General features: G+C 37.5%; 2 protein-coding genes across 2 annotated transcripts; both read left to right on the top strand.

Moving 5' to 3' along the window:
* Window positions 1-836: 836 nt before the first annotated feature.
* On the top strand, window positions 837-4,382 carry LOC103136911 (leucine-rich repeat neuronal protein 4). Its single transcript, XM_016670593.1, has 2 exons — window positions 837-1,539; window positions 3,291-4,382. The coding sequence occupies exon 2, from the start codon at window positions 3,293-3,295 to the stop codon at window positions 4,073-4,075; it is 783 nt and encodes a 260-aa protein (XP_016526079.1). The 5' UTR covers window positions 837-1,539; window positions 3,291-3,292; the 3' UTR covers window positions 4,076-4,382.
* A 686-nt stretch (window positions 4,383-5,068) lies between these two features.
* LOC103136910 (thiosulfate sulfurtransferase/rhodanese-like domain-containing protein 1) lies at window positions 5,069-7,145 on the top strand. The gene is made up of 4 exons (XM_007550370.2): window positions 5,069-5,158; window positions 5,824-5,940; window positions 6,172-6,334; window positions 6,829-7,145. Exons 1-4 carry the CDS (start codon window positions 5,146-5,148, stop codon window positions 6,881-6,883), a joined length of 348 nt encoding a protein of 115 aa, XP_007550432.1. The 5' UTR covers window positions 5,069-5,145; the 3' UTR covers window positions 6,884-7,145.
* Window positions 7,146-10,335: the final 3,190 nt, after the last annotated feature.

Below are 10,335 nucleotides of genomic sequence, written 5' to 3'. Positions count from 1 at the left end.
TGTCAGTAGGTGTCAGAAATGCTCATGTTGTTGTTTTACAACTACCACTAATATTAATAAGTACAAGAACAAGAAACAGCCTGAAACTATTGCACAAAAAAGGCCTTCCAATTTTGATCATGAAGGAGAAAAAACTGTAAGTAAACTTGTTTGCACTATTTGGTCTATAATAATTCAAAATTGTTGGCTTCAGGTGGATAAAAGTTAGCATAATAGCACTAAGATACATAGAGTTTTCGGAGTTAAGCTACTCTAAGCTAAGCAGGCTAATCGAGTGATTTTGTTGTGCTCCAAGCCAGTGTAACAGGAGAATACTAAGCTTTATTTGGGTAAATAAATAGTTTTATTTTTCTTTTTAACTTTGGCCCACTGTTCATTATTATTTAATATTGTGTATTTAGATAAAATAAAAATTTTCCTGTGCCTCCCTTGTACAGTCTGTGCCCCTTTGTAGGGTTTCTATACAAGTGAGTAATAAACTGCCTTCAGAAATAGTTTTTCAGATAAACTCCTAAACCTATCCATATTCATTACTTACACAAGAGACATGAGTAATAAACTGCTTTCAGAAATCGTTTTCCAGATAAACTCCTAAACCTATTCATATTCATTACTTACACAAGAGACGTGAGTAATAAACTGCTTTCAGAAATCGTTTTCCAGATAAACTCCTAAACCTATTCATCCAGTCATTATAAACTCCAGACATACCAGACATGTCTCAGTGCTTTCAGCTAAGGTTGGTTAAGGTTGTGTAAATCTCCTAAAACCGAAGGGAATACTCTGCCCTGGTACTTTTCTTTTCCTTGGTTCCCCAATGCCACTTGGGAAGAAGAATTAAAAAAAAAAAACAGCTTAGCAAGTTTTACTCCATAAAAGGATTAGAAAAGAGAAGGCTTCCATCATTTCATTCCTTTGTCACAATGGGGTCGCATGAGAAGAGGGAGTCTGTAACAAACAGGCATTCCTCACCCCCGACTCTCAGAGGCACTCATAAACACACACTGTAACGACCTTATGTCCCGCTCTGCTACACGAGATCACCTGCAGAGTATGCAGGAACTTCATCTGTAAAGTATGTGATCAAAAGCAGACATATTCACCTCCGGTATAAAACAAACACACTCAACTAGCGCAAGCATGCCTCCTGCTGCTGCCGAGCCAATTAACATGCAGAACAACACTCATCTTTGTGGTAACTGGCCCCCCACCTCACACCCCTTTCCAGACAGCTTAAAAAACTCAGTTCAAAAGAAGAAAGAAAGGAACACTGATGGCTAGTTGGAGGACTGCTTGAGAAAGAGAAGGCACTGTGAAAAAAAAAAACAGTATGACGATGAAAAGAAGGGAGGGAGAGGCAGCCACTCAGGGGAGAAACAGAGGGGGTGTTGAAGAGGAGGAGGAGGAGGAGGAGGAGGAGGAGAGAGTTTGAGAAATAGTTTAAAACAGTGAGAACTGCAGACATTTGTGAGCACATGGAAAGAGCCAGAGCAGCGGGAACAAAGAACTTTAAGAAAACAAACTAAACAGCATCGAAAGGTAGAGTACGTTCACAACTTTTCATTCATTTTATTAGAAATACCTTCTCCTAACCAGCTGCAAAACAGTTGCATGTTTTGTTTTGTTTTGTTTTTCTAAAGGTTCAGCTATCAGTAATTGTCTATAAGGACACATGAAGAACTTTCATGCCTGCTAAAATTCATTTTGATTTATCCAAGTCATAAAATACTGTCACTGGTTTGCTGTTGAAGTTTCGGGCTCCCACAGACCTTATCTGGCTTTCTGCCAGGAGTAAATGGAAGTGCTGATCTGTGTCACCCCAATAGCTTCCAGCAGTCAGATTTATTTATCTTACGGTGTTTACAGGATGGAGACCAGAACATTGCAGATGTCTGGGTGTATTTAAAGGCATCTCTTAGCAGAAAGTAGACTTGAAGAACCCCCCCTTAAAAAAACAAGTTCTTTTTTTTTGTTTGGGTTTTTTTTTCTCTCTTTTCAAATTTTGGGATCAAACTGTGGTCAAGGAAGAACAAAAAAGATTGGTGTTAAAGTCTTTACTCTTTCTTATATCAAAGTAGGGGAAAAAATGTACAAAATTTTACTTTTTGTAATTAAAACTTTTTCCTTTTTGGCTGTGTTCAAAGTTGTGGCTCATAATAGTTATATTCGTTTTCATGTTTTAAATGTGTAGAAAAAAAATTACAATACCAATTGACGCAACCAAAATTTGATGAAAAATATGCTTTGGATTGCTGAATTCTGGCATTAGTGCATAAAACCACAACCACCCCCACAAAAAAGATCAAGATGTATCTAATCAGATGAAATATAAAAGCAAGAGGCCTAGCAAACCAGCACTCAGTGAGGAATTTAAAAGTTCTCTCATAACCTCCTAAGTCTTCCAGTAATTCACCACGGTGTTAGAAACAAAGGAAGCAACTTCAGGTTGCTTCCTTTGTGCCCAAGGTTCCACCTGCTTCACAATCCTGAGACAAAATAGTGTTTCCAGTGGAAAGAAGAGAAATCTGTCCTTCCTACTTGTTTTTATTTACATGGAGCTCAAAACACATTTACTGCATAGGTAGAGTGCTCAATAATCCTCAGGTCTTTTTTGTCACAAATTGTTCACCATATTCCCATTAAAGTGGCCTATTACACCACTAAAACTGTCTGAAGAGAAAAAAAGAAACTATGAAAGATTTCCATATGTTGCAGACATTATGTCATTGACCACTTAATGGTATATCCTTCCTGTCAGATCGGTTGGGGGGGATGGAGAGCGTATGGCCTGTATGCGAAAGCCTTATGGACGTGGCCGTCACGTGTTCGAGTCCCACCCTGTTGGCCTTTGCTGCATGCCTTCTCCCTCTTTTACTATCCACTTTCCTGTCAATCTGCTGTCAAATTGAGGCCACTAGAGACAAAAAATATCCTTTAAAAATAATAAAAGTGTGTTTTAAAATGTGTTATTTACTATAAAGACAAACTGAAAGGTCAATTATGATTTATTAAGTTCTTATTTTTCAGAATTTTAGGTTTTCACCCTATTACCATTTTTGCTGCTATTTATGTAAAATAAATGTAGCTCCACAGATCTTATTTTTACTGTGGCGCAGTTTTCAGGATTTGCTTTTGTGTGACTTGACATTCTTAAAATTACTATTCTTTATACCTTGTTTAAACAAAGTAGTTGAATTATCGATTAAAGCTGGTATCAATATGACATGGATAACTTTATGTGCTTGGTCACAATAATGTGAGTGATCTATTTTTGCTTTCTTTTTCCAGAGAGATGGGATCACTTTGTGGGAACCTGGCTGTACTTCTCCTCTTCCTCTCACCTCTAATGCACTCCCACCTCTTCGCTCGTGCTTCTACATCTTCCCCATCCATCACTCGTAAGAAGGCCATAAACGTGGAACACTTCACCATAGTTAACCCCAACACTGATTATGATGACTTCAGCATTGTTCATGAAGTGGTACCTTCTGCTAAAAGTCCCCGTTTGAACAGTGAAGTCGTGAATACACCCTGTGAATACAATTCCTGCCTGGAAAATCAGGAGCCCTGTGAAATGATCAAAGCTAGAGAAGGGTGTCTCTGCCCTGGGGTGAGTGATGAGGACAGCCCTCCTCATGCTCCACGTATCGAAACACTGCGGCCGATCACCACAGGGGAAAACGCAGGGAAGATAGAGGTGCAGTGGTGCGCTCCTGACTCGGTTGTTTCCTCCTACAAGGTGACTGTAGAGGGAAGTGGCAACGATTTGGAGTTTGGGGATGGTGCCCGACGAGCCACGGTGGGATCTTTGGAGGTGGGGACAAAGGTTTGCGTGGAAGCAATAAACAAAGCAGGACACAGCAGTTACTCAGACTTCTCCTGCAAGCGGTACGAACGCCCTGAATCGCTGGAGCTCCAACTGCTGGCTGGGGTCATAGGAGGAGGAATCGTCTTAATTCTGCTTCTTATTATAGTAGCTGTGGTCCTCTGTAGGAGGAAGATGTGTCAGAAGGCGCAGCGGGAATCCGGCGGGGGACTGGGAAACCCCTCTTACAAATCAGAAAGAGCATCATGAGCCAGACAAAAGAAATGTGAACAGTTCAATCCAGTCAAGTTAATTAATAACAAAAGATTAATAGTTTTTTATGGTGTGTCTTATAACAAATATATGGTTTAAACTCCTGTTTCAAGGAATCTACATGCAATCATGCAAAAATCAGTGAAATATGACTAACATTTGCTATTTTGTTGTTAGTTTTACAGGTTTGTTTGCAGGCGAATTAACCTTAGTAGATTAATTTTATAGTATTTTGTTGGGTTTTTTTATTGTTAAGCTTACATATTAATTGTTTTTCTAGAGTGGTGACTGAAATTGTTTTAATAAAATTATTTTTTATAAAAGTCTGAGTATGACTGATTTGATTTCAGTGAAAATGGCATTACAGAGTTCATTTCTTCTACATAATCATTTAACATAACTCAAAAGTCTGAGCTCAGTATATACTGCAGTATTTTTGCTTCACACCCTAATGCACCCTGATATGCCCACCATTATAGTCCTTTAAAAATGGGTTTTGACTGGATAAAAAAAATTGCATATGAAATGCAGGACATTTTAAATTAAAAAAGGGTTTCTGTAATTCATTTTAACCCATTAAAGATGAGGTATGTAACTTTTCTTTTAGTGGTTTTTATATATTTGTTAAAACTGCCATTATGTCCTGGCATGAGGCAAAGCTCTGGATTTTTAGATTAAGTTCAGGGTCCCTTTAGAAACTCCTCTCTCTTTTCACACTTTTAAGGGTTTTTTTTAAACTCTACTTTTATTGTCAGGGAATACCATCAGACTTGTTATGGCTTTTGATTCTCTTCACAATGTATAAGCAGTTGTTTTCCTATATTATCTATTTTTTTTACAAGCTTTTCCAATTAAACTGGACCAGAAAGAACTATAAGAATTGTGGTACCTCAACAACACAGACATAAAATAAAGCTTCATTTTATTTTGAAAGTCTTCTCAAAGGTATCCCAGAGCATAGAAAGTACCACCCACTTTCTGTATGGGAGCCAATAATGTGTCAGTAAACAAAATGAGGAAGAAGTCGACATCACAGCTCATTTTCACAGTTTCGCCCTTTGACCAGGATGGGAAACACAAGTAAGTCAATTTCATGTAATGCAACAGGTATAATATGCAATTTAACACTGACCTATAACAACGCGTAGACTTTAATGCAGTTTCAGATTGTTAGAATATTTCCTCATAATATCAAAATCTTTAATTGTTCGTAAAATGCTAATCTCATTGGAGGGATTCAGCATTTTAAATAAGGTACAACATAACGCCAACTGGATCCAGTGGGAGGAAGTAAAGCCGGTTGCCAGAGGATCACGAAACAAATCAATTAAAATATTGTTGAAATTTGCGACGCCAACCTGTTGCATTATTTTTTATGAGGTCATCTTGACTTTACTACCAAATGTTAAGAAGCGCCATGAATCCTTCAGATATTTTTTCTGGAGTCAGGGAAGTGATCTTCAACATTACCTCCCACTGATGAGCGGTTGATACCTGACGCCATCATTGCTATATTCAATACTATAAGGTAGCCTAATGTACAGCCGAGAGCAACTAAATGGGCTGTAGCTCGTATCAGATTACATGATTTGTAATAACAGTAGGTGCTTCCGCAGAAAGTACAGTTTTGTGGCCGATTGATTTATCACTTGAACTTGTTTTTTTGTTTTTGTTTTTGTTTGTTTTAAGTGGTTTTCTCAAAGTTTTGACATGTTTTGTGGTTTTCTCCATCTTTTCTCTTCTAGTAAAATACGAGGAACTGAAAGCTCTTATAGAAAGCAACAAGGATCTGGTTCTGATTGATGTCCGCTCCGATGGTGAGGTGGCTGGAGGACGTATCCCTGGTGCCATTCACATTCCCGGTGAGACCTAATTTACTATTTATTCTCCATAGAGTGAGTTGTAGAAAAAAATAATGAGGTACGCTTAAAAGCATAAGTATTACAGGATGTGCTGTTTTACATGCAACGCGTGTTGTGGTGAGTGAGGATAGCTATTCTGGTTTTTCAGGTTCTGTATATTTTGCATGCTCATCTCCATTCTGCAGAACCTGACTAATAGGCAGTTGTCTAATCTTCCTTTTATCTCAACAGTTCACACACTAGACGCTGCTCTTAGCATGAACCCAGATGAATTTAAAGACAAGTACGGCGTATCGAAGCCACCGCTGAATGCTCCTCACATTGTGTTTTACTGCCAGTCAGGCGGGCGATCAATGATGGCAACAAGAAAGGCGGTCCAAAAAGGATATACCAAGTAAATTAACTTTTTTTGTTGTGTTTTTGTTTATGAGAATGTCTGTAGCTTCTGTTTGTGGTCAGAGGAAAGGGGTTTGTCCTGTAACCGGGGGGGTTGGCAGCTCAAACTCCCACTTCCGCCATTTCAGTCGTCATGTCTCTTCACCAGGTGGCGAAGATATGGCCACCTGGTGGTGCGCCACTTGAACAGAGGGCCAGGTGGCGCAGATTGAATGGCAGCCTTGTTTCTGTCAGTCTGCCACAGGGCAGCAGTGGCTACAATGTAGCTCACCACCATCAGTGGGTGAATGGCTGATTGTTGTGTAAATCACGTTAGAGTCCTCAGACTTAATGAGCAGATGTAGACCGCTTGCCATATTCCTTATTTCACACTGTTTTAAAACACTTTTTGACTTTCAGCATACTGACTGTGATCAAATTAATTTTGCATTGTTTTTTTTTTTTATGTAATTATGGCAACTCCTGATTCTGTGCTTTCTTTGTCCTATTCAGTGCACGTAATTATGCCGGAGCCTACAGCGAATGGTCAAGAAAACAAAGGAATTGATTTCTTTTTAAGGAGAAGCCTCATATTGTGCATTATATTTATATACACCACACAAGTTTTACAAATGTTTTTATGTCGTTGACACAGAAACTGTAAAATCTGAAGTCATAACGCACAATAAATTAACATGGAATAAAATGTTTTTTATTCTTAAAACTGTCTTTGTGAACTGGAGTGGTTTAATTAAAAAACTGCTTCAGTTTTGCATGCTGTATATATAAAGTCATAAATACATATAAATAAATGTGCAAATTAAAAAGCTTGTTTTTTGTTGTTTTTTTCCCCCTTTATATTAATGTCTGGAACTATGCAGCGGGTCATGTTAGTCTCTGTCAGTGGTTAAAGACAAGGAGATTCAGGAAATACAACTGCTTGATATTTTGGGGATTGGGTCCCCTGTGATGTGAAGAGATAAAGTAAGTTGATGCTCTACAGCCCATGGCCATGTAAAAAAATATACATGTATAATTACTAAAGATTTCAATAATTTATGTATGTTTTAATTTGTCTAAGATAAAGATAGATTAATTTGATGCATGTACCTTCATATTTATTACTTTCACAAATGCACATCAATTGTGATACTTTTTGGATTATTGAACTCTGGCACTTATGGCTTTCCATACATGCTGCCTCCTAAATTGTTTGTATTTTAGATTTCTACTTGTGTGATATGTTTTTATGCATAAGATCAGAGAACATAAAGACGAGAAGTCCAGTTGTACAGTTGTAGCCTACAGTAGACCACTTACGCTACAAGGCATAATCCTCATTTGTTCGATTTACACAATTTATCAGATTGAGCATAGCAAGAACAGCAGCCTTATGCGTCACTAATGCATACTCACATACCCACTATTTTGTGGTTATTTATAAAGGGGTGTTAGCTGGACAAAAAACCTATGAGATATGCATGATGTGCTTTTAAACTGATATTGAAAATAAATTGATTTCAGAAATGTATTTTAAAACATGAAATATTGTATAGGTTTCTTACAGAAATTATATAAAAACTGATCATTCTTTTTTGAAAACTGTAATAACACGCAACGTCAAAAATGTTATGTTATGGCCGACGCAGTCTTGAGAAAAAATATTGACTTAACATTGTATAGCAAACAGTTATTATAGATACCCTCCACAAAACAGGTACGCCACAAAAAGTACCTGCTAACGCAGCTGGTGTGCGGCAGAGTGTATCTAAGATGATTAATGTAAAATTGAGTGGAAGGAAAAGTGAGGTGGCAAAATGGGAAACAGCAGTTCTGAGAGTAATGTGAAGCAAAAAATATTAAAAAGTTGGGAGGATTAAGAAGTTGTGTCTGTAACCAATCAGTGCTTTAAGAAGATCCACACATACATTTTCATTACAGTGAGATTCTAATTTATTAATATGCACCTACAGCTCTTAGCTCTGGGTTTGCTTAACTATTGATATGGTTCACTCAGAATTTGGTCTGTTTATAGTTCTTTCTAACTCTGCATTTTTGGTTTGTTTTACTCTACTTTTATTGACAGGAACGGCGTTAGATGTTGTATGACGTTTGATTCATTTTCAACTTAATACCATTTACAGTCATTTTCTTATTTGTCTGCTTTATAACGTAATTCTTTTAAACAAAACTTTTATAAGAATATAGTTTGTTTTTTTAAGCATAATTTTGACAAGAACTCTATAAAACTAAGGTAAGCTAGAGGATAGTTATTGGCTTCCTTCCACAACCTTTTGCAAAGTCCCACCCACTTTCTGTCTATGAGCCAATAACGTCTCAGTAAGCAAAATGAGAAAGAAGGTATCACCTTATAGGAAGTCATTACAGCTCATCTTCACACCTTCGCTAGGATGGCAAACGCAAGTAAGTCAATTTCATTTACTGTAACAGGTAGAATGTGTATGCATCTTAGCATTTAACTTAAAAAACTAGCAGTCTTTAACTTAGTTTTGGGAAAAAATATATACAATAATACTAAAAATGTGTTATGAATATACCTCTGACAACTAAGAGAAGTTGTCAGTTGTCAAAACTTTTAGTACTTGTCCTTATTGATGTAAATGTTAGATAACGGAAATGCCCATATAATACTTCTCTCACCCTTTTTGGAGTGACTCAGCATTTTAGATAAGGTTCACTCTAAAGCCTCCTGGATCCATTGGCAGTACAGTTATTTGCCAGGGCATCACAAAACAAACCACTTAAAATATTTGTAACGCCCTAACATGTAGCATTATCTATGATGGCATCTTGACCTTACTACCAAATCCCAGAAACAAGTTGTGCGATAAGCAGAATGCCCCGTGAATGCTGGCTTTATTATTATTATTATTTTATTTTCTTACAGATTTCTAGATAGATACATAGGCTTTTTGTCATTTTCACATTAATCATTCAGAGCTTTCAGCAGTTCGGGTAACATGAGCTCGGCAGTTTTATGTTAATGTACATTTAAATAATCCTTACTATGTCTGTAAACATGGAGTCAGGGAAGTGATCTTGAACATTACCTCCCACCAATGAGCGGCTGATACCTGACGCCTTCATTGTGAGGTCAACTATAAGGTAGCCTGTATGTACAGCTGAAAGCAACTAAATGGGCTGTAGTTCGTATCAGATTACATGTTCTGTAACCCAACGCACAAACTGATGGTGCTTCCTCAAGAAAAAACAGTTTTGTGTTTTACTGATTTATCACTTGATCTTGTGCTTTTAAAAAAAAATGGTAGATGCAGATTTCTCAAAGCCTTGAAATATTTTTTCCACGTGTTTTTTCCCAGTCAAATACGAGGAACTGAAAGCTCTTATAGAAAGCAACAAGGATCTGGTTCTGATTGACGTCCGCTCCGATGGTGAGGTGAATGGAGGACGTATTCCTGGTGCCATTCACATTCCCAGTAAGACCCGATTTATTACAATTTACTCTCCATGGATTGTAGAAATAGGAAAATGATGTACACCTGAAAGCAGAAGTATTACGGGGTGTGCTGTTTTACATACGTATTTTCAGGTTCTCTATATTTTTGCATCCATTGCTTCATGGTGCAGCATCTGACTAATATGTCGTTGTCTCTTTTCATTTCAACAGTTCACACACTAGACGCTGCTCTTTGTATGAACCCAGATGACTTTAAAGCCAAGTACGGTGTAGCAAAGCCAGCGCTGAATGCTCCTCACATGGTGTTTTACTGCCAGTCAGGCAGGCGAGGGGAGATGGCAGCAGGAAATGCGCGGCAAAGAGGATATACTAAGTAAATGGGTTATTTTTGTTGTGATTTCTGTTTATCAGAATGTTTCTAGACTCTATTTAATTAAAGGCATTTTGATTTTGTTATCATTAGAGTAAACACCTGCTAATTAAAAATAAGGAACTTGGTTGTATCAAACAATATTAGAGTGTGTTGCCACTCAAATCCAATTAAATAATGAAAGCTTTTCATAGTAAATGTAACAATCCCA

This window comes from Poecilia formosa, unplaced genomic scaffold (assembly GCF_000485575.1).
Source record: "Poecilia formosa unplaced genomic scaffold, Poecilia_formosa-5.1.2 Scaffold35, whole genome shotgun sequence".
In the NCBI taxonomy this organism is placed as follows: Eukaryota; Metazoa; Chordata; class Actinopteri; order Cyprinodontiformes; family Poeciliidae; genus Poecilia; species Poecilia formosa.
The sequence above is the reverse complement of the archived record's forward strand: the minus strand, read 5'-3'. Positions and strand labels throughout refer to the sequence as shown.